Source organism: Phasianus colchicus, chromosome 17 (genome assembly GCF_987193195.1).
Source record: "Phasianus colchicus chromosome 17, bPhaCol1.hap1.1, whole genome shotgun sequence".
NCBI lineage: Eukaryota > Metazoa > Chordata > Aves > Galliformes > Phasianidae > Phasianus > Phasianus colchicus.
In genome coordinates, this window is record NC_143452.1 from 4,084,179 (window position 1) to 4,107,242 (window position 23,064).

At 37.5% G+C, this 23,064-nt stretch overlaps 1 protein-coding gene across 4 annotated transcripts in view; it reads left to right on the forward strand.

Annotated features, from left to right (window-relative positions):
• DHX35 (DEAH-box helicase 35) overlaps window positions 1–23,064 on the forward strand; it is a 30,577-nt gene that overhangs the window by 2,014 nt on the left and 5,499 nt on the right. For 3 of the 4 annotated variants that reach the window (XR_016471878.1, XR_016471877.1, XM_031603141.2), the window contains exons 3-21: window positions 167–259; window positions 1,057–1,134; window positions 3,318–3,422; window positions 4,648–4,709; window positions 5,338–5,407; window positions 5,985–6,044; window positions 6,611–6,723; window positions 7,742–7,838; window positions 8,765–8,923; window positions 10,195–10,405; window positions 11,832–11,956; window positions 12,712–12,766; window positions 15,683–15,778; window positions 16,171–16,265; window positions 16,875–16,952; window positions 17,879–18,008; window positions 18,677–18,758; window positions 19,255–19,326; window positions 20,758–20,896. Coding sequence is in view for 2 of the 4 variants with exons in the window: in XM_031603141.2 (XP_031459001.2) it covers window positions 167–259; window positions 1,057–1,134; window positions 3,318–3,422; window positions 4,648–4,709; window positions 5,338–5,407; window positions 5,985–6,044; window positions 6,611–6,723; window positions 7,742–7,838; window positions 8,765–8,923; window positions 10,195–10,405; window positions 11,832–11,956; window positions 12,712–12,766; window positions 15,683–15,778; window positions 16,171–16,265; window positions 16,875–16,952; window positions 17,879–18,008; window positions 18,677–18,758; window positions 19,255–19,326; window positions 20,758–20,896 (1,920 nt within the window). In the remaining 2 variants the exon portion in view is untranslated. The remainder of the gene's footprint in view (window positions 1–166; window positions 260–1,056; window positions 1,135–3,317; window positions 3,423–4,647; window positions 4,710–5,337; window positions 5,408–5,984; window positions 6,045–6,610; window positions 6,724–7,741; window positions 7,839–8,764; window positions 8,924–10,194; window positions 10,406–11,831; window positions 11,957–12,711; window positions 12,767–15,682; window positions 15,779–16,170; window positions 16,266–16,874; window positions 16,953–17,878; window positions 18,009–18,676; window positions 18,759–19,254; window positions 19,327–20,757; window positions 20,897–23,064) is intronic. The other variant, XM_031603142.2, reaches the window with a different exon arrangement.

Below are 23,064 nucleotides of genomic sequence, written 5' to 3' on the forward strand. Positions count from 1 at the left end.
TTAGTTCAGTTACTGTATTTTGCATGCTTATTTGTAGATTTGAAAGAATCTCTTAACTTTTGGCAGTACATTCTCTGTAAAATGAATTTGCTTAGGTAAATACTGATGTTAGCTTTCTTATTTTTGTACAAATCTAGTTTTGATACCTAAGTGTTATCTCTTTCAGCTAAGAAATCACATACTTTATCTAGTGGAGAGCTATCAAACTCTGGTGATCGTTGGAGAGACAGGATGTGGGAAGTCAACACAAATTCCACAGGTAATTGTGTGTTTAGCTTGGTAAAATCTGGTACTCCCTCAGGGGATTTTGCATGAAATATAAAACCAGCATCCCAGAACTGTGCTGTAAGAATGGAACTTGCCAGCACTGGGGGTATGTCTGTGTGTGTGTGCATGACCAAAAGGAGAGAAAAGTAAAGCTTCATATTTGATAGCAGGAGCTGGCATATCTGATATAGAAAGCCTTCTTTCACTCCTGGAAAGGAGCATACCCTACACATTTATGCTGATACAAATAGTAGTTACTCTGCTAATGTAAGTGGTTTTATAACTTTATTAGAATTAAGTTTAACATTTTGTTGAAAATATGGTTTTGAGAAGGAAAGGAAGTGTAGGTTTCTTATAAGTTTTTCATAAGTTATTCGTAATATAAATAACTGCAAGCTAATGATGAATGCCATCCATTTCAGTATGAGAACTTGACTTGTGCTGCTTAGCTTTTTGTCTTCAAAAAGGTTATTAAATAAAGGAAAGAAAATAAAAAACAAAGCAGTTCAAATTAATACTTGAGACTCAAACAACTGCTTTTAGCATATCTTCTGAAAGCTAATGTTCTTAGGAAGTAGTTATTATACTATACTTTTCTTAATTAAAAGCAACTATAGAAACCTATATTGTTTTTCATGGTGAGACAAATGATGCACAAAAAGTAACTGATTTGCTTCAGATCATGCATAAGCTTGTGTCAGAATCAGAGCAAAGCAAACAGTGAGAACAGTGAGGACAGCTAGCACCTCTTAATCATAATGACTTATTTCCCTAAATACTTGTTTGCAGTATCTAGCAGAAGCTGGTTGGACAGCTGAAGGAAGAGTGGTTGGGGTGACACAGCCTCGTCGAGTTGCTGCTGTTTCAGTGAGTTTCTCCATGTCCAGATTTTCCCACTTTATTATCATTATAACTTCTGATTTATTAGTGGTTTTTGCTGAATAACAGGAATGGTTAACTCTGAGCTCCTGAATGAATAGGGGTTTCTGCTTATCTTCCTTCCAGAATTTCTGATACTGTATGCTGAATTCAGCATGATTAGTAGGTCTTGCCAACAACTTCAAGGCCGGAATAGCAGATGAAGAAGCTTAGAAATAAAATTCAGTTGCATCAGCAGAACTATACAGGGAGTCAGGACTGTGCAAGGTTGAGCTGTGATTGACTCTGGGCTAGGATTATGATTGTACAGTCTCTAACTTGTTTCCCAGAGTAAAGCAGTGGTACAAATTGTGTGCAGTAACGTGGCCAGTGGAGGAGGTTGTATACATCTTTCCTTTCTAGCAACTCATACCTAATTTTCTTTAACTTTTTTTTTTTTTTTTTTTTTTTACTGTTTCCCCTGGTAAGAGGGTGGGGGAAAAGAAGAAACAAATTTGATCGTCTTTGCATTTAACTGGTATGCCTAGGAGCACATCATGTAAGTTAGGTGTACTATGAGAGGGAGAAGGGACAACAACTTGCACTCTGTGTTAATAATCTGCACAGAAAGCAGCCAGTGCTGTTTGTTTTCATGACTGCCACCAAACACTGAATAGGTTGGCTGAAGCTTTTCTGCTGCCAATTCCTCTTTTTACAGTAAATTCATGTGCCTTTTTGTAATCCTCATTTTGCCTGTTTTGTTTTTTAAATTAATGATATTTAACTGTACCTGCAATGTATCACTGCACGCTTCTGGTAAAAATGTAGTAGATTGAGTAATTGTCCACTTTAAAGGTTCACCTCTTCCACTGTCATTAAAGAAAAAACAGTCTGTAGCAGTGATTTGCATCATGTGCTTTGGGCAGTTTGCCTGCAGTGTCCTTCCTTCTCCCCTTCAAAGAACATTCAGTTGACATTGAGCAGTTCTACAGGAGGTGCTGCATATACTGCAATGATTCCTCACAACAATGTGTTTCTCTTTTCCCTTTTATGTCTTAACATACTAATTTTAAGTCTGAAATAGGATTACTCAGCTAGGGCTTAGTGTATAGTCACAGTAGGATTTTTCTTTGAGAATGTAGTTGGAAACTGCCTGCATCACATAATTATTGCTGGGAGATGAGAGACGTTGATGATTTATTGTTTTGTCTTGAACTGAAATAGACTTTTTAATTTTAATTAATGTGCTCACCTGCTTTCTCAGGTAGAGTGTGGAGGTTGTCCCAAGTGAAGAGCAGTAGTTGGCTAAGGTTGCATAGTTAGGAATACCTGAAGCTCTGCTTGCATTACTCAGGCTGACAGTTACTCTCAATGTTTGTTTGAAATTGGAGGGATAAGTGATGCATTCACTGCCTGTCTGTATGGTTTAGGATGTCATTTGAATGACTGAAAAAGCTTATTGCTGGAATTCTAATAGAACTAATGTGTGTGTTCTGGGGTTTTATTCTGACTTTAGCTTTTTAATTATGTTGTAGTTTGCTGAAACCATAGCCTGCTAGTACCTAATATTCTGTAGAATAGTATTTCAAGATTTCAGCTATTGGCTTAAAACTGGTCCAGGGCACTTGTCTTCCAAAAATTGTTGCTGCTTTTTATTATTTGCCAGTTTTCTATCTGTTTTCTGCATAGAAATTTCTGTGTTACGAAAAGGAGACTAGCATCTTTAGATAACAAGAAAAAAGTAAAAGTCTGAGTAAATTCAGGGACATACCAGCTTAACAAACAACTTCTACATGCTACGAATGCGTACTCTTCTTTATTGCATGCCAGCTGTGTTCTGAAACTGTACTTCAACAGTTGCTGATGTGTGGTCTTTCCCCAGCTTTGTGACTGCTTGAAGGACAACCTTTATAGGTCTGACAGAACTTTTCACAGAAAATTACTTCTAAACCTGTCTTAAGAAGTGTGAAGCAGATTAAGTTATGCTGAAGCATCTTAAAGGTTTATTTACCACTTGCATGTTCAGCATGCACTATGACATGAAACAGAATTTTGTATTTCATTAAGAACAGGTCATATTTCAGAAGCAGTAGCTTTGTTTCTGTTTTGATGCTGACTTTCTATGGACAAAACAATGTAATGAAGAATTTTGCTATTAGCTGCTTTTTATTGACACAAATCTCTATTGTCAGGTTGCAGGCCGAGTTGCTGATGAAAGGGGTGCAGTGTTGGGTCATGAAGTTGGATATTGCATTCGTTTTGATGACTGCACAGATCCACAGGCTACAAGAATTAAGGTGAAACAGTATGTGGTTATTCTGGAAAGGTTAGCTGAAACTCTTAAAGCACTTTTGTAAAATCAATGGGGAAGTTGTGATGCTGGTATAGAGAGTAGATAGCTTTTTGGTTTGTCAGATGGGTACCCCAAGAGCGTACTGAAATGGTTGTGGCTATCTAGAGCTTAATATGTTTTACTGTGCTAGTCGGACAGCTGCTGTTGCAAAATTAAAGGAGATTTTCACGTTAGTTGTTGCCAGCTGTTGGTACAGCACTCATAAGATGAGTGTGACCTCATCTGACTCAAAGTCATTGTGAAAGCCTGCAGTGAATCAAAGCTGAAGTATCCTCACCACCCCAAAAATAGATTTTGATTAAAAGTGCAGATAAAACGAAGATGGGCAGGCTGAGAGTAATTTGATGTGGATTTAATAGCAAGCTTTGCAGCTCTTCTTTAGCCCGTTGAATGATATTAATGTTGTTTGTATTGTAAACAGACAAGAGTTATGTTGGAATAGGAATGATGATGAATGAAACAATTTACCTTTTTTTTTTTTTTTGAGACTAATATCACTTTAGAACTGAAAGAAATGCAGATGTTTTGGAGTCTGATTCATTGTTTGAGGTTGGAAACTTTGGGATTTTTACCTTGAAAATCAGTTCTTGCTGATTAAAGACTAAATTTATAGTCCTAGGTCAAAATCTGCTTGAGGGCTACATAAAGCTGGTGGGTTTCTACTGGCTAGAAATAAAAAATTACTAAATTAAAACATTGAATTTGTTGTAATGTTAAGTCTTGTGTTCTGGTGAGATGTGAGAAAGATCTTAAGTAGCCTACTTTGAGAGAATCTAAGCTATATTGATATGGAGAATGTTACTTGTCTGTAACATGACTGAATTTGCTCTACAAGTGTGAAGAAACTTCTGTTAGCATACCTCAGTGCTGCCAGTCTGTGTTATTTTCAGTGAAGAACAACTAATTCTCAAAAATCAATATGATGAAGTACCAATTTCTCTGCTTATCTCCAGGATAGCACTCAGAATTGTATTTAGCTTCCATAGCTGGAAATAGAACAACTTCATAGATCATTAGAAAATGAAAAGCGAGTAAAAATTTAGGCAAAAGCTTAGAAAATTATTCAAGTAAATAAATCACACGTGTAATTAGGACTACCTCCTAGGCTTTGTTGTTTGTTTTTTTCGTTTGTTTGACTTTTTACCATTTTTCTTTGCATTCACTTTTAGTTTCTAACTGATGGTATGCTGGTAAGGGAGATGATGGCTGATCCTCTGTTAACAAGATACAGGTAAAGAAACATGGGCTGAACATTTGCTGAAGTGTATCTTGGTAAACAACTGGGTTTTTTTTAGGCTGAGGTATGATTAGTATAAGTTAAAGTTAAAAAATGTGAAAATTATTTGGAAGTCTGACCTTCTTATGTTTAAAGCTTGTTAGAAAGTTGATAGCTGCAGTGCCAAACCCAGCAGGATTTGGTGCTGTGATTTTTGGAGTATAACACAAATGGGCCTTGTGTAGTCTGAATTGTTTATCTGCTAGTTTTGAACTCTTTTTTTTTTTTTTTATTAAACTAATTTAAAAAATCAACAATGAGCAGGCTTTATTCTGATATACAGAAAACATGTGCAGTATGCCAAAGATAAACCTCAGTTATTCCAGCCCTTCCCAAAAAACCCGAATAAAGAATGCTCTGTTTGTACTGCATGCTTGTTGGTTGTTGTTGTCTACCTTTTCTTTATTGTTTGCCTCTGTGCTCTTGGTTTGTTTTTTTGTTTGTTTGTTTGTTTTTTAATCTCAGTGGTTTTCTAAATAAATGTAAGCAATAATTCAGTAACAAATTTAAACAATATAGGAAGATACTGGTTCTAGCATCATTCAATCCATTTATAGATCTTATCTTTCTGCTTTATTTGCAGTGTTCTCATGCTGGATGAAGCCCATGAAAGGACTCTTTATACAGATATTGCCATTGGATTACTAAAAAAGGTTATTTTTTTTAATGTGGTCTGTAACATTTTCCGCTGTCATCATCTTTACTAAACTTCTGCTCCTCATGTTTTGTTAGTGAATTCATTTGAGAGAGGGAGATTTCTAATTCCTCATTTATCCCACAGCCCATTATATGTATCATCTGTTTACTTTACACATCTGACACTTGGGATCCTCTTTTTCCTCCCCTGAGGCTGAATTTTATCTTTGTATTACATAAGGAAAATGACAGTCTTTGTTCTGCTGAAGATGATTATGAGAAGTGACCTTGCAAGGAGTTGCTGACTTTAAAGCCATCAGTGATCTGACTTCCACCAGAAATTAAGAGTAAACTATGATTTCCGTTTGAATACCCTCAATTCTGTCTTAGCCTTAAATATAAAAAGCTCCACACGTATTTCTCAGGTTGATATGGTCCTGGGGCAATCCAGGTGCTTCAGTTCATCAGCTGTCTTGATCACAAACTATTTTTATAGAGAAGTCACTGGTAATCTGGATGCTCTGAAACTTGTTTCTAGCCTTATAGTTCAGAAGACAGTTTTACTCTAGATGTTCTTTGTCTTTTTGATCCTAGATTCAAAAGAAGCGTGGAGATCTTCGACTGATTGTGGCTTCAGCCACCCTGGATGCAGAGGTATATCTCATTAATTTGGTTTAAAATGAAGTGACCCTAAATGGCAGCTCCACTTCTGTTCATGTGGAGCTTGTCCTCTGTGCTGCTCCTGTTTGAGTGCTGAAGAAGAGAGGAACACCTCTCCTACAAAGACTGGCTGAGGGAGTCTGGAGAAGTCTCTGGTGAGACCTCATTCCAGCCTTCCAGTACTTAAACGGTGCTTATAATGAGGAGGAAGACTAATTTTTCAAATGGACAGACAGTGATGGAACAAGGGAAATGGTTTTAAATGAAAAGAGGTGAGGTTTAGGTAAGATATGAGGAGGAAATCCTTTACTAAGAAGGCGGTGAGACTGACACAGGCTGCCCAGAGCTGTGGGTGTCCCATCCCTGGAGGTGCTCATTGCCTGAATCTGAGGCAGCAAAATGCAACTTCTAAGTTTTTTAAGTTAGAACTTTATCAAAAGACTCAAATTTATAAAAACTATATTCAAGTAATAATAATTTGACTTCTTTATGTCATTAGTTTTCCCCCCTCAATTCTTTGAAGTTTCAAACTGAAAGTATTTGTCTTTATTTTAATGTAGAAATTCAAGGATTTCTTTAACCAGAATGATACTGGTGACCCCAGCAAAGATACCAGTGTGATCCTTACTGTGGAGGGGAGAACATTTCCAGTTGACATCTTTTACATACAGAGGTATGATTCTGTTTGATCTTTTTGGTGGTGATTAAGAATGTCTAACTTGCAGTGTCATAGCGTACCAGATCAGTTATAATAAGGTGTAACATTCAATTTGACAAACATAGCCATTCTTTCAAAAATACTTTCATAGTTTTGGTACCAAGAAATTAAGGACATAAGTATAGATACAAAATGGAATGAATCTTCCACTTCTGTGAGCAGCAGGAATGCATTTAAGTACAAAGGTGATGAAACATTGTAAGCTATAGACAAATTAAAGAAACTTTTTTTCACCCCTGAGTTTGTTTTGAAATAAATGCATAGAGCTTCTCAAAAGCCTCCTCAGCTTTAGTTTTTAGTGGTCTTCATTCTGCAAGTGATTTGTTCTCTTGCAGTTGGTCTGGTTGATCTTTGAAGGTTCCTTCCAACTTCTACTCTACTTTTCTGTGAGGGAGCAGAGGATTTTAAAGGCAGTTTTATAAATGGAAAACGTTAAAACAGGGTTCTCAAAAGAACTTCCAAATTTGTGCACGTAAACTCATATTTGTACAAATGAAAATCACATTCTACTTGTGTCAATTCACTTCCCATTGGGAGATGCTACTCTTCTTGCACGTGCTGGGAGATGTTTCTAATGATGGCTGCATGAATCATGTGGAAAAAATAAAATAGTAGCATACGTAAGACCTCAAAATTGCATTTTTCTTCTTAAAGCAGACACATGGTCATATGAGTTATATTTGAAGTATGCACTTTAGAATATTTGCTTGAGAAAATGATGTTAAAAAAGCTCTTGAAGTGATAGGATATTGCTTGTAGCAGCAGAACATATGCAGAATGACTTTTTGAACTCAAAGCCGTGTCAAAGAAAAAAATGAGTTGCTGTTTTTTAAATTTTTATTATTTTGTAAAAAGCAAATAGATATAAAATCATGGAGTCATAGAATTGCTCAGATTGGAAAAGATCGTCAAGTCCAACCACAACCTAACCATACTACCCTAACTAACAGTACTCTATGTTCTCTCTCCACAGTCCTGTTCCTGATTATATAAAATCAACTGTGGAAACTGCAATGAAAATTCACCAGATGGAGAATGATGGTGATATACTGGCATTTTTGACTGGCCAGGTATAGACAACAGTACTTTTTTTGCTTTACAGTATTGTAGTTTGACTTTGTGAAGCCTTCTCAGACTCCTGCTTTCCTTTCTTCGCTTTCATTAAGATGGTGAATCTTTCTGTCAATGAGAGCAGAATTAGACTGGTCCCAAGGGCTTCCAGAAAGTGTATTGATGCAATATTAGTCTTAAAATCTGAAGTCTTTGATAGGAAAAACAAATTGCTATATGATTAGACTAAAAAAGAAAAAACAAAACCCAATAACTATGTTTTTCTGCTGTGTACTTGTTAGCTTACTTTTGCAGCCTAGAAGAGTAAATTAGATAGCTTACAATTCCATAGTGCAGAACAGACTACCTTGAATGGCCTCACTAACATCCTGCATGTTTCTGTAAGAAATTCTTCATGCTTATTATTGATTTGACTTTGAAAGAGAGAATTGAGTATCTGTTGAGATTATATCTAGACCTTATTCTTTTTTTGTTGTTGTGTTTTGAGAGCCACAGCTGATCTCTGAGATTAAAGTTAAAGTTAAGCAATAGGTGTTAATGCTGTGTCATTCCAGATCGAGGCCTACAGCACAGTCAGAACAGATCAGCCCCTTATTTTGATCTCACAAGTTGAGAGATGCAGAGAAAATGGGTTTGTCTTCTTTATTACTGAACTTTGTTCAGCACATCTTTCTTGATTTTTCTCATATATTTGTGGTGGGACAAATATACACTGTCTTGAACAGCAGCAGTCATAATTAATATAAATAGCAACATTAATATAAATAGTAATTGCAGAACTGAGGGACCTGGTCAGATGGGTCTGGATTTTGAAAAATTAAAATTATATTAGGATAATTTTGGTGCAGGTCTCATATAGGTGATATCTGTAGGATATTTGTAAGTGAAGGCATTCTCATGCTCTTTTATCTTGCTGTGCTTCTAGGAGGAAGTGGAGACTGTTGTTTCTATGCTTATAGAACAGGCTCGGGCCCTTTCTCGCACTGGTATGAAAAAGCACCTCCGTGTTCTCCCCATGTATGCTGGGCTGCCTTCTCCTGATCAGATGAAAGTATTTGAGAGAGTTTCTCGCAGTGTCAGGAAGGTAAAGTTTTAATTTAATGTAATCTCTACCATCCAGAAGGCTGTCTGTGTTTTGCAGGTTAATGCAAATAATGTTCACATTGTGAGACTGTTGTGAGCTCTTACAGAGCAAAACTTTTTGCATCTCCTAATAGTGCCTGTCATCTTTCACACTGTGAGCCCGGAGCATTTTCTCTGCCTTCCCTTTTGATCATCGATCAGTGCAAGATATGTTAGTTCTAATTCTCCTTTCTACCTCAGCTTCTCAATCTTTAGGAGTCTTTTTACATACCTCACGTATTTATCTTTGACCATTTGCAGCTTTTGCTTATGTCCAGATGTAGCTTGTTACACTCTGAAGTCTGCTTTCACCTCTTTTCATTTCTTTCTGTGGACAAGGTACCTAGACTAAGCTGTTCTGTACAAGAAAAGAAAAATTAAGGACAGAGTGGATAAATTTGCATGTAAGAAAGAAGTTAAACCTTGCTTGACTTGAGTTTAAGAAAAAAAAAAAAGCTTTGTTTTGACTTCTGGAAGCCTTGTTTAGGTGTTTAACATCAAAGAACTGTCATCTAATTGGTCATGATTAGTGCTTTCTACTTGAGCAGAGCTTGTGTTGGGGCTAAGATAAACTGACAATTACATGGAGTGAGTTGTTATACTTCTTGTGCCTGCTGGAGTCTAATGGGTAAAGTTGTTCATCTGATGCTGGAGTCTGTTGAGAGATAAAGGCTTCTTTTCTCTCCAGGAGGATTAACTGCTAGGATTTACTTCTTCATTTTCATGTGAAATACGGATTAAATTTCCCTCTGTCACTTGGGAGCAATCCTTTTTTAATATTCTAGGACTTGTATACAAGAACAGGAATACTGATTGTGGATAATTAATCAGCTCTGCTCCTCCCCTGTCTCCTGCCCTGCTCCAGTGTTACAAGTTCAATATAACTGAGAAGCATAAATACAGTATTTTAGTTCACTAATTAAGAACATTTGACTTACAGTTAGATAACGTTTTTCTTTGCAAACATGCCAAGTTCTTCTGCATTTTATGAAGAGGAGATAAACCTGAATAAGAAATAGATTGGGAAACTGTAAAAACTTACAGTTACATCAAGTTGAGGACTATTTCTGCTGCCTTCACCGTATCCTTTTGTACTCCAGAGTGCATTTACTGGAACTGTCATATCTGGGATCTTTTAAGTATCTTGCATGTGAGCCCTGGTGCACTGATGCTAGTGACAGCACAATTGAGATTGAAGGGTTCACAGTATCATCTCTGTGTCCATATCTCCAGGTGATAGTAGCCACCAACGTTGCTGAGACCTCTATCACAATTCATGGAATTGCATATGTAATCGATTGTGGATTTGTGAAGCTTCGAGCCTATAATCCAAAAACAGCCATTGAATGCCTTGTGGTGGTACCAGTGTCCAAAGCTTCAGCTAATCAGAGAGCAGGACGTGCAGGCCGGAACCGCTCTGGGAAATGTTACAGGCTTTATACAGGTCAGTAATGGGATGTGTTGGGAAGGTGAGCTTGCTGACATGACTTGCATTTTGTTTTACAGTGGCTTTAGCATTAGCTTAAGGAGGACAGAACTGCATCTTCTTTCAGCAAGAGATAGTTATTTCCCTTTGTTACTCCTCTGGCTTATTTAGAAATGCTTTGTTCATACCTGCTAGGCACCAGAAATGAGATCCTTTTGTGAAACATAAATATGAACTTAGCAGGGAAGTTTCACTAATTACAAATTTGCAGTGTTGATACAACTTTCAGAGTGGCAGCTCTGCACAGAATTCTGCCTTTCAGTGATTTTGATTTCTAAAGATTTGCATCACTTAACAACAGCCACCTGTGCCACACTTTTGTGACAAAATTGTTTGCTAACTGCATGTCTGACAAAGGATTGCAGACGTCTGTCAGACGATAGAGGAAAACTTCCTGATGTGGTCTCCATAGCAATAGGTGCCAACCTCAAATGCTGTCTTGAAATATTGAAGCTGGCAGTGTACAAAAAATAACTGTTATAAATGAATCTGTCAGCCACTCGGCAGTGCTCAGAATGCTGCAATCCAACTGCCTCTTCTCTCAGCTGTTGAATAGGAAAAGGCCTTACAGCTGAGCACTGCAGTTGCTTATGTGTGCCTCAAGTTCCCTCTGATGTTATCAAGCTTTGAGATATCAAGCATATCTTTTTGAAAAGTGTTCATGCTTGCCAGCAATTGCTATGTTAAAGAAAGACGTACTTTCTTCCCTAAATCTGTGTGTCTAGTAAAGAATCAAGAGTGAATGTAATTGCTCTTGCTTTAAATTTAAACAGACCTTTCCATGGACTATAAGAGCCTGCAGACTAAGCTTGCTACATCATGGAGGTTAACAATTTGTCATTGGGTTTGGGTGACAGAGTTAAAACACACCTGTGTGAGATGTGCCTGTATTTCACAGGGATAGGACTTTGGCTGCTTTGCAGAGCAATTGCTGATACACTGTGAAATTAAAAAATATATATTTTTTTCCTAGTTCTTTTTCAGAAGTGTGATCCTTTACCCTTTGAAATTGAAGTAAAATAAAGCACCTTCTCCCAAAATGATTTGCAGTATTTTTCAATTTGGTGTTTTAGAGCATTTTCTGATTAAAAAAACTAACTGTGAAGAAAAAGTATTTCCAGATTTCTGTGAAGAATTCATATTTCAAGTTGAAATGTGGGTGAAGTACAGAATTACAGGTGTAGATAAATGTAGAATTTTCACATGAAAGTAACTGAAAATATAATCATTAAAATAATGTCATTTTGAGAAAGAGTTCTTTTAACACCTACAAAGTGTTCATAGTCAATAGTTTTAAATTGAAATGGATGGTTTTATCGTGGTGACTTGCACATAGGAAGAGCTGAAGCCCAATCCCAAATATCTTTGCTTTCTCCTGTAACAGAGGAAGACTTTGAGAAGCTGCCCAAGTCCACTGTTCCTGAGATGCAGCGCAGTAACCTTGCACCTGTCATCTTGCAGCTGAAGGCTCTGGGAATTGACAACGTGCTCAGGTTCCCCTTCCTTTCGGTGAGTCCTATGCAATGAAGTCTGTCATCTTCCTTTAATGCCAACAGTGATCACTAGGTGACTTGTTGGTAACCCGCTGAACCAGTAACTATTGCTTGCTAATTTGGGAATTACACCTCATTGACCACTATCAGGTGGCAAGGTATCTTTCTGGGAATCAGCTACTGCAAGTAATATGTGACAATTTAGATATAACAGCTGTTGTATTTTAGAGTTTGCTGTTACAAGTGTGGAGCAGTTGAGAGCAGTTTGGAAAGAAAAAGTCCTTAGGATTCTGTGGAAGTATAGCTAATTTGATTTTGATTTGGACTGAATTTGTGGGGGGGAAGAACCTACGGAACTAAATCTGTATTTGTCCACCTTGTTAAAAAGAGCAATACCAGTTTTTAGGTTTCTCTAAAGTTTCTAGCTACCCTTATGTAAAGAGAAGAGTAAAAGAGAAAGTGGAGTAGCAATTAATGTTATAATTGCTTTTGAATAAGAAGAGCTTCCTTTTTATAACTTGGCCTAATTCTGTATACTGATAGGATCTTTAGAGTGTCATAGTGATGATCCTGAACCTGTTGAGATGGCTCTGACTTGCAGCACTAGTGGTCAATGAGAGGTTGACAGGAAGATTCTGAGAACTCTTTTCATTTTGTATGTGCAGAAAAATCATTAGAATGATTTTGTGGAAGAAGATCTAAGAACTTTTGTGAAAACTCTTAGGTTTTATGATGAGAACTTTAAACAATCCATGTTTTTGTTTTCCACAGCCACCTCCTGCACAGTCAATGGTACAAGCTTTAGAATTACTGTATGCTTTAGGAGGTGAGAATATTATACTTTGTTTTACCTACAGTTTTCTAATGGGAGTTGTTCAGTTGAAGCTTTTTTCTTTTTTTTCTTTTTTTTTTTTAATGTACTTCAGCCTCCTCAGGATTTACATTCTTTTGTTCAGTGGTTACTTCACACAGACAAGCAAAGGAAAAGCAGAAGTGACTTTCTGGGAGGAGCTAGAAAACTATTGCAGAGAGTATAAACTAGAATTTATCTGTTTTGACTATGCAAAAGCAGATTTTACTGCTATCTTGTGTGCACTGCCTTGTGCTTTCATGAGAGGAACCAGGTATTTGTCATTGCTAGGAATGGGGCTCTGAGCTGATGATGGTGTTGACTTGATTTGCTCAGGCAGATCTTGTTTTTCTCCAGTTCTTGAAGAGTGTTATGAAAGGAGATAGGTCACTAATTAGACCAGTACATGAATAAGACACTAAATTCACATGCATGCATTTGGATAGGTTGTTGGATATTCAATCTTTCATTTTGTGTTACTATACTGGTGATGGAAAGTTCAAGTATAAACAAGTATAAAGAATAAAACAAATTGGAAGTAAAGGTGTGAATCTCTTTTGTGGTCAGGCTGATTTTAATAATACAGACTTTATCATATTCAATGTAATTGCTACTTTATTTCTTCCTTGGTTGGACTTCAAGAAGCACAGAATCATTTTCAGTTTTTCTGTTAACGTGTTCCATTCATTATCTGATCTTGACTCTGCCTGCGCACTGTAAGTGCAATCTGATACTTGAGTTTGAGAGCAGAAAGTCACTGAAGATTGGAATCAAAATGTAACATAGTGTGCCTCCCAATAGCTCAGCAAAACAGATATCACATATTAGTTTTTGTAGCCTTTCACTGATAAGATTTTGAAGGCTTTAAACTAAAAGGGGAGATTTAAGTTAGATGTGAGGAGGAGATTCTCTTAGGAGGCGGTGAGGCCCTGGCACTGCTGCCCAGAGCTGTGGGTGCCCCATCCCTGGAGGTGCCTGAGGCCATGGCTGGGCCCTTGGCAGCCTGAGCTGGGGGGCAGCCAGCACACAGCAGTGGTGGGGCTGGGGGAGCTGTAAAGTTCTTGCAACTCAGTCATTCTATGATTCTGTGATAATGCAAGGATGAATTTGCAGCCAAAGCCACCTTAGGGAAATGGAGAGGAAAGGTCAGTAAACTCACTGATCAGCTGTCTGCTGTTTTGGCATAAGCATTATACTCATGGTAGTTTCATGGGAAAGCATGGAGCTGTTACTTTGTTGGCTGTCCAGCTTTTGTAGCAAAACAGAGGAGCTCCTATGCTGGTGTTAGAGGTAGAAAGGAATGCCCAGGAATTGGCAAGTGCAGTAAGGGTTGTATTTCTCTTATGCAAGTATGAACCTGTATTTCAACACTTGCATTGTAATATCATGTAAACGTGCAGCTTAGGGTCAGGACCCTGCAGAGCAACTTGTGCAGGCTGAGATAGTTCTGTTGAATAAACACATCAGTGTTCTCAGACTGATTATTTTTGCAGTGACGCAAATCGATTACATCAGAAGGACCTTTTCTCAGCCTTCTCCTTTGATGCCCATTGAAAGTTGGAGTTGTCAGCTGGTGTTTATTATTTTTAAGCATAATTTAGAGGAATACAGATAAGCAGGCAAGAAGTGGCTTTATTTATAGCTTTATTTCAGAGCCAGTATTTTGTTGAAGATTTGTTTTTAAGTTGTTGTCCAGACAGGGTTAAAATCGGATGTTTTCCTCCCTTAACCCATCACTTGCTAGTGATTGTACTTGAAGCTTTTTAGTGACAAGGTGTTGAAGCATGCTCAGTAGTATCTTTTCAATATCTTTATCTAAGCTTTCATATCTATATACAGTGGTTGCTTCTAAGGTAATTTCAGTAAACCTGTTCAAACTTGTGTCCATTGTAGCTCTTCCCTGTAAATGCAGGCTTACTGCTACAAAGACATCTGCACACAAGCTATATATATTTCCATACACAATTGCACTGACACAAAATTCAGCAGAAGTCAATAGCCTGTGGCTTAATATACCTGTAGAAAGTTAAAAAGATGATGATTTCTCCTCCTCCCCACTTCAAAACCCAGTTATGTTTCTTTAAATTAGGTGCTCCACGTTCTAAGATAGCACTGAAGCCTTGGTCAAATGGTAACTAATCATACCTTAATTTTTGCAGTTTCTATGACTGCATGTTTAAATATATTACTTCATCACTACACGCAGGATGCATTTTGTACCTGTCTCCAAGGATAACATTTTTACATTAGATGCAGTATCTTGTGTTAGTGTATGGGTGTGGTGTGTCATAAAAAGTTCAGTAAGAGTCTTATCAAGTAATAAAGGAAAATAAACATTTGACAGAGATAGCTGTGGCTTTAGGTGTGCTGACGTGAGTTGTTGCAGCTGTCCTCCTCTGACTTTATTTGTGGTTTGGGTTTTCTCTGTGTGGCTTTTTGCCACCACCCAGTCTGACAGATAGCATTTTATGTATGGTGTGGGCCATTGTTGGTTCCTCAGTGTGCTCTGGCATGGTTATTTATGCAGTCTGCAGAGCTCCAGTGTCCTGCTGCTTTGCTCCCATTGGTTTGTCCTTGTGTGGTTTCTCTTATGCTCTGAAAACCAAGCTGCTGTGCCTTCATCCTGTACCATTCCAGCTCCAGTAAAAAGGCTACAGTTGGAATATGGCTGGCAGCTCAGTTACTGATGCAGCAGGCAGGATGCACTGTGGACAATCTTTATCACTTTCTCTAGATGCTATTAAATTATTTCTCTATGACCCAAACAGATGTAACTCAGAAAACTGACAATGTTCCTAGGTGTATTTGCTGTATTTTTAGCTCACAATTCTAAATAAGTCTTTCTGTGCTACTTTTACCTGTACCACTAATACATTTATCAATGTGCTGCAGGTTTGGATATGCACTGCCGTTTAACTGAGCCTCTGGGAATGAGAATAGCAGAGTTTCCTCTGAATCCAATGTTTGCGAAGATGCTTCTGGAATCAGGTAGGTGGGGAAAAAACAGAATTTTCTTCATAGTCTTGTGATGAGTAGTGGATATTGCCTCTAGTAATAGTAGCATACTATTAGATAGAGGCTAAACTTGAAGCATACAGCTTGCTTCATCTTGGTAAAGTGTTTAGTAGGAAGAGCCATTAAACTCATGGTCACTCTCTAATAGTGGCCAACATTTAACACATGAGTAATTAAGATTAATACATTGTCTTTTAATTTTCCATGAAAACATTCACTGTTATACTTGCAAAAAAATCTGAGTTAAATATTTTGTGTTGTCATACTATAATTATTTCATTTCATTTTATTTTCCTCTATTCTGTGTGGTGGTAAGTTGAATGGAAGAGGATTTCCTTTTTTGAATTTCTCCACTTTCTTTTCAGGAAATTTTGGCTGCTCCCAGGAGATTTTAACAATTGCTGCAATGATGCAGATTCAGAACATCTTTTTGATCCCTCCGAATCAAAAATCTCAAGCTGTAAGTTCAGTCATACTTTTTTTTTTTTGGTACATTCTGTATTTTCAGTTTTCCACCAAGTATTTTATTGATGTGTGCTACAGATTGCAAATTCATATGAAAATGAAGCAAAGCTTTGAGCTGTACCTAGAGTTCTAGGTAAAAGGGGAAACTGAGTAACAGTGGGGTCCATGTGTCCTTTCCTACTATAAACAAACTCCTTCTGAGAACCAGAAATGTGAAGGGTTATAATCCAGTATTGGCCAGCATGAGAGGTTAAAGAAGGGGGAGGGAAATAAAAAAACAAGCCAAGCAACTAAGCAAACTTTCACAAGTCTTCCTTTCCAGAGAACAGAAAAGAAAGTATTAGGTGATACTGAACTTTTGATAGGTATCAGGAGCCTAATTTTAATGGGTCTCTCTTTAGATTTTTGGGATTTATTTTCAGCTCACTTTCTAATTTCAGTTTAAGAATACCACCTCAATATATGTGGGTAGTAGAATATAGATGTCATGTTGAAGATCTGTTCTATATGGTAAGAATTCTGATAGTCACCAGGAAATACAGAGGCAATAGGAACTGAGGTCATTAAACATGATTGCTTTTAAAATGCATTTATCTTCCTCCAGGCCAGGCAACACAGAAAGTTTGCTGTGGAGGAAGGTGATCATCTCACTATGCTTAATGTTTATGAAGCCTTTGTCAAAGTAAGTCAGTGCAAGTGTATGTGGATTTGTGGGAATGTGAAGAACCTGGGTGTCCCCTGTTCTGGTTCTGGAATTTCTGGATATAGAATCCTGAAAGCTGAGGACTTGCCAAGTCTATTGTGAGATAGTTCTGCATTAAAAGATATTCTGGTTTTACTTTGCCACAGATCTTCTGTAGTTCCTTTGATCACAGAACAGAATTCCATAGTTTAGATATGGCACAGGGTTCTTATCTGTAGATAATTATATTTTCAGAGAGATGGGGATTTTTGGAAGGGTCTAGTAAAAAAACAGTATTCAAATTTTGAGTGAAATTTGTGTTTCTGTATCCTTTCTATAGAGATATTTGAGTTCTACTGATGATAAACTACATCCAACTCTAGCAGTCTTTCCGTAAAACACTGCCTCATTATTTTGCTGATATGGAGCACTTCTATAACAATATGTTTGTAAAAGTCTTGAGTTGAACCAATATAATCACTCTAAGATTTAAAAAGAAAACTTTCCTCTTCCTATTCCCAAAGCAATCAGGCACTAAATGAAACTGCCCTTCGGATTTTGAATCTGCAGATGTCTCTTAAAGCAGCTGAATGCAGAGATTCTTGAACAAAGAGCTGGCTTCTGGAGAAGGAGACCAATGAAAACAGTATAAAGAAAATGTTGTTTACATTTTGAGATTGAAAAGACTCATTTTTGATATGATGCATTTGTGTCTGCCATTTAGAGGTTGCTTGAAACATGCTCTGTAATTACTCTTGCTACCTACACTTGTTAGCTGCTGTGTAAGAAGATGATTTTCAGCAAAAAGGACAATAAGTAGCACTGTAGAAGACAAAAGAAAACTTAATAAGATTGTGATCCAAAAGAGATTGTTCATTGTTTTACTCGTGGCTTTTCATGGTAATTTCTTTCTCCTTACTCTGCAGCACAGCAAAAGTTCTCAGTGGTGTCAGGAACACTTTCTGAACTACAAAGGACTTGTTAGAGCTTCTGTTGTAAGAGAGCAGCTCAAAAAGCTTCTTGTACGCTTTAAAGTGCCAAAGAAATCCAGTGAAGGTGAAAGTTTCTTCTTTCTTCCTTCATTTTCTTTTAAATCTGTTGTACGTTTTGAGGGTAGACTCTAAATTGCCAGTGTGCTTCTTGCCTTTCTTGTATTTTTTCATGGTGTAAAAATAACATTAATTAAAGCCATATATTTTTTTTTCCTGAAAATGACTGTGAGTGAACAAATTAGTGTATTTTTACAATTAATGCATTGTCCAGCCTTCATTAGTTACGTTTTCCAGCAAGAGATCATCACCATTGATCTTGGATTTAAAGGACAAATTTACAAAGAAGTTATAAGGAGGTCACCTCATTTCTTCTGACTTCACAAAAGGACAGTTTCCTACTGTATTCATAATGATGTATAGACATTGAGATCTGATTTGTAGCTGCTGTGTGGACATGAATGCCATAACTGGTTTTCAGAACCCATTTCCAGCAGCTCTGGACAATCAGACCTTAATGCTTAGCTGTCACATAGGTTTGCTCTAAGGACTTTGTATCTTTCTTCTTGAAGACTTCAGTGGTAACTTTTGTTTTTTACAAGAGATTGCAGGGCTCGTCTTTATTTGCTATCAGAGCTTGATGCAGCCTGTGAAGCTGTCTGAGATGATTAAATAATGCTTAAGGGATTTTTACCTTTCCATTGACTAATTTTACAGAAAAATTTTTTTCTTCAGGTGATCCAGATCCTGTTCTAAGATGCATAGTTTCTGGATTCTTTGCTAATGCAGCTAAATTCCACTCTACTGGAGCTTACAGGTAATATAAGTAGTTTCATTACAACTCTTGCATAGTTGAAAAGCTTGTTTGATTGGGTAAATCTAAGCACAATCAACAGATGAGTGTGCTTCTGGATCCTTGCAGCAAGGAACACGTGGTAACTGATTTACTATTTTTAGAGGTTTGTATGTTCAAACTGCATTGATGTTTTTCTTTGTCAAATATAAATAACAAGTTACTGATAATGGGGAATCTGTTACTAACAGTAATTAATTTGTGTGCAAGCACCATTTATTTGTTCTATTGCTTCCAGTGAACTGAATAAAACTCTGAAACACTGCTTCTTCATTTAACGTAGATCATTTCATTATCAGTTGTTTCTTTGACCAGGATTTAAGCCTGGTTTCAACTGAAAGCTTCTTCATAAAATAGAAATCTTTTTAATTTGCTCCAGTTCTTTCATTGTTGCCTTTTATTAACATTCCTACTGGGGATGAAAGGAATCAAATTCTAACTAATAAATCTTCCTTTTAAGGACTATCCGTGATGACCATGAACTTCACATCCACCCTACTTCAGTACTGTATGCAGAGAAACCTCCACGCTGGTAAGTTAAAGCAACTTGTGCTTGCTTTGTGATCTTTGTAAGGCATTCCTGGCATCCAGACATTTTTATGATTGTCTTTCTTTATCAGTGGAGGAATAAATGTAGAAAGTCATGGTTCCCACAGGGAGAATTCAGATGGTATTTCCTTTGCAACTCTTTATAGGCAATATCCAAGTAAATCAAAGAAAGATGGTGATGTCTAACTATCAGGAAGCCTGTAGAGGTTGTAGAGCAAATTGACCCTTTTTAATAGGTGCTGTGTCTTGTGCTACAGCTTGGTCTGTGAGCAGTCTCTATACCTAGATAGAGTTAGGATTGTTTTTATTAGACCTAATAAATAAATGTACTGTCCAGTAGCTGCTGCACTGCTTGTACGTGGCTTCCTAGGAGAGGGCATGTGCATGCAATTCATGATTCAAAATCTTTGAAAGCCACTTGTTTGGTGTTGATGGCAGAACTATTGCTTGGAGCTGTCTTTCAAGGCCATATAGGATTGCCACTGCCAGAATGAACACTGTTCTCTCATGGAATCCTATAGGATTCCTGTGGGTTACCTTACCTGGCAATCCTAATTCCAACTGCGTGGGAGCACCTCCTGTATGGAGGGCCTCAGTTCTCCATCTGTTTCAGGTGTGTATAAAATCTGTTCTTATTCTTCTTGCTTTTTCTTAGATTTCTCTTTAGTTGTATTGCTCCGTTTTGCAGAGAGGAAAAGTTTGTACTCCTTTGCTTTGAGAGCAAAATACCAATTAATTAGAAACACAAACCTTGTGGCAGCTTTACTGTGTATAGGAGGCTGATAGTGACTTATGGCTTTGGTGACTAACTGTTCAGAGTGTGGGTTTGCACTCCCTTGATGGGAATGATTTTCTTTGCAGTAGGTTGTCTTCAGAAATAGGTTGTCCTTTCTGTTCATGTGGGCATGGTTGTTTGAGTCCATATAGCTGGGCTGTTTCTGAATCTCTTCCAGAGGATGTCCTGGCAGCAACTAAAGCTGATTTCTTGCTCTAATCATTATCTCTTCTGTCTGCATGAGGAATATTCATGCTGTAACTTCAGCCCAGCTTGTTATGGACCCAGGCTTTTGGTGTCTTTGACATCCTCCCTCATGACAGCACAGAATAACGTTCTCTTCCAGAGTCTTTGCTATGAATCCCCTTAGTCCCATTATCTCTTTTTATATCTTGTATTGGTCTGTCCTAGTAGTATGTGAAGTTGTTTTTAATGGTGGTCTAAAAGTTGTCTTAATTTAGAGTTCTCTGAACAACCCAGGAAAAAAAAGGTAAGAGATTACTGCATAATTTACAGGCTTTCTTATCATGTTGTGAATATTCTATCTGTCAGCTTGTATGTGTATCTTAATATGGTGTTAATCACCTCCCTCCCTTGTTTCCTTATAGCACAAACATATTTTTCTTTTCTTTCTCCTAGGGTAGTGTACAACGAAGTCATACAGACTGCCAAGTACTACATGAGAGATGTGACTGCCATTGAATCTGCATGGCTCGTGGAGCTGGCACCTCATTTTTACCAGCAAGGAACGGTACGGAATCGGCATAAAGCCCAAACGGTACCACTGCTGTATTAACAGCTTTGTATCTGAATTTTTCAGTGATTTTTTTTTATTATTATTATTTTCATCTATTTTATATTTGAAAAAAACAGGCTTTTTTTCATTTCAGGCGTTTTATTGTAAAGAAAGAAAATAGTAATTTGATGCATGAAAGCTTTTTGCCCTATTATCCAACCAACAGACGTCATTGAGAAATTACAAAACAACATAGCCCTCCAAAAGATGAAATCTTGACCTGTTCTGCACTTAAATATAGGTGTTTGGTGTTTCTTCTGTGAGCAGTCACTGTGACTGACAGTGGTCCTTTGCACAATCATTCACAAGAGTCTTTGTATCATTTGCAAATGTTTGTGCAAATCCCAAGCCCTTTGTTTTAGATTATCTAGTACAAAAAGTCACCTCTGATCTGTTAAAAACATGAAACGTAAGGGACAGCTGCTGTTTGTACAACCTTTATTGCAAGTACTGTGTAAGTTCTGCAGTATACATACTTAGAGGGAGAAGAAAGAGAAGTGTATAAAAACCTGAAGGGAGGACACAAAAGACAGAGTGAGGCTCTTTTCGCTTGTCCCCAGTGCCAGGATGAAAGGCAGTAGGCACAAACTGTATCACCAGAAGTTCCATCTGGACATCAGAAAGCACTTGTTTGCTGTGCAGGTGATGGAGCACTGGCAGAGGCTGCCCACTGTGAAGTCTCCTTGGAGATCTTCAGAAGCTACCTGGACATGGTTGTGGGCATACTTCTCTGGGTGTCACTACTTGAGCAGAGATTGGGCCAGATGGCCTCCAGAGCTCCCTTCCAATCTTAACCATCCTGTGATTCTGTCCTTCATTTTATCTTTTAACAATTGCCATCTCTTTTTTTTTTCCCTACTATTCTTTATCAACTCTGTCCCATGCAAACTCATCAGTTTAGTCTTATTCTTTCTGATAATTGAGAGATCTGGATTGGCATTAAATATTACCTAAATATTAGTCATGCTGAAGCTGCAGATACTGCATTGTAAGTAAATACAGACAAGATTTACCAAACTGATCTTGCATGCAAGTTTCCCATGAGATATTAATAATTATTGAGCTTAAAGTTATGAATAAGTGGACTATTTCCAAAATGCTGAGGGGAAACAGGCACTTGAATAGCAGACTGATGCAAAACAAGAGAGCTATTTGCATATGAGCAGCCATATGCAAAAAATACTGCTTCTGATTTGTATTTTGATCTGTCTCACTATTTGACTTCTTTAAGAATTTCATGCTTGCTTGCTTTCACTTCCTGGGGTTTTTGGAAAAAAGAAAAACACTGTACTGCATGGAGCATCTTAGAATGTATCTATGTGGCTACAGTATATAAGAACACTGGTGTTCATGTAATTGACATGGGAAGGATTTTTTCTTTAATAGATGTTGAGCTTTGATAATTCATTTCAGTTGTGTACACGTTTGCCAGCTATAAATACATTTACAAAGTACTTGAATATTTTCTGCCTTTTACTTTATAATGCATTTGACAAAGGTAGTAATGACTGTGCAGGATACATCCTTGAGCCTTTGGCTGCAGTTAGATATATTCTGCAGGTGTGGTGGTAAATGATGAGGCAGCATTCCTGTTGTATCAAATCTGCTACTAGAACAATTCATCCTTTTGACTCACATATTTACATGTTGTAGCATCCCATACATAACACAACATCTTATTATCATATAACCTCTCCACAGGCTACAACGTGGTGTGAGGTTTTCCTTTAAATAGGTGGTGCTGGGACGTGTGACTCATTCAGGCAAAACTGGAATTGCTTTTTGGAAGAGGAGAGTTGTCTTGAATTTTTTGCAAGGCAGTGCTGTGGCTGTTGTAGATATTCTACAAGATCACATCAGAAGCTGATTCTCATGTTGCAGCCTTTTTGATTCAGTAAAGTTGTACTTAGCTTGCAACATGACAGAAGCATCCTCAAGTAGATGAAAGTTATTGGAGGTAGAGCTGGTTTTGAGGGAAACCACCTCTTTTGGTTTAGTCAGTTATCCTCATCAGTCAGGAGGCTTAGGTGTATTGATAAAAGTGTTTGAAAATCAGAAATAAAACTGGAGTTGTACTTGTAAATTCTGAATAACAGTTAACTGCTAAACTACAGTAATTCAGACCCTCTTTCTTCTGAAGGACACATCCT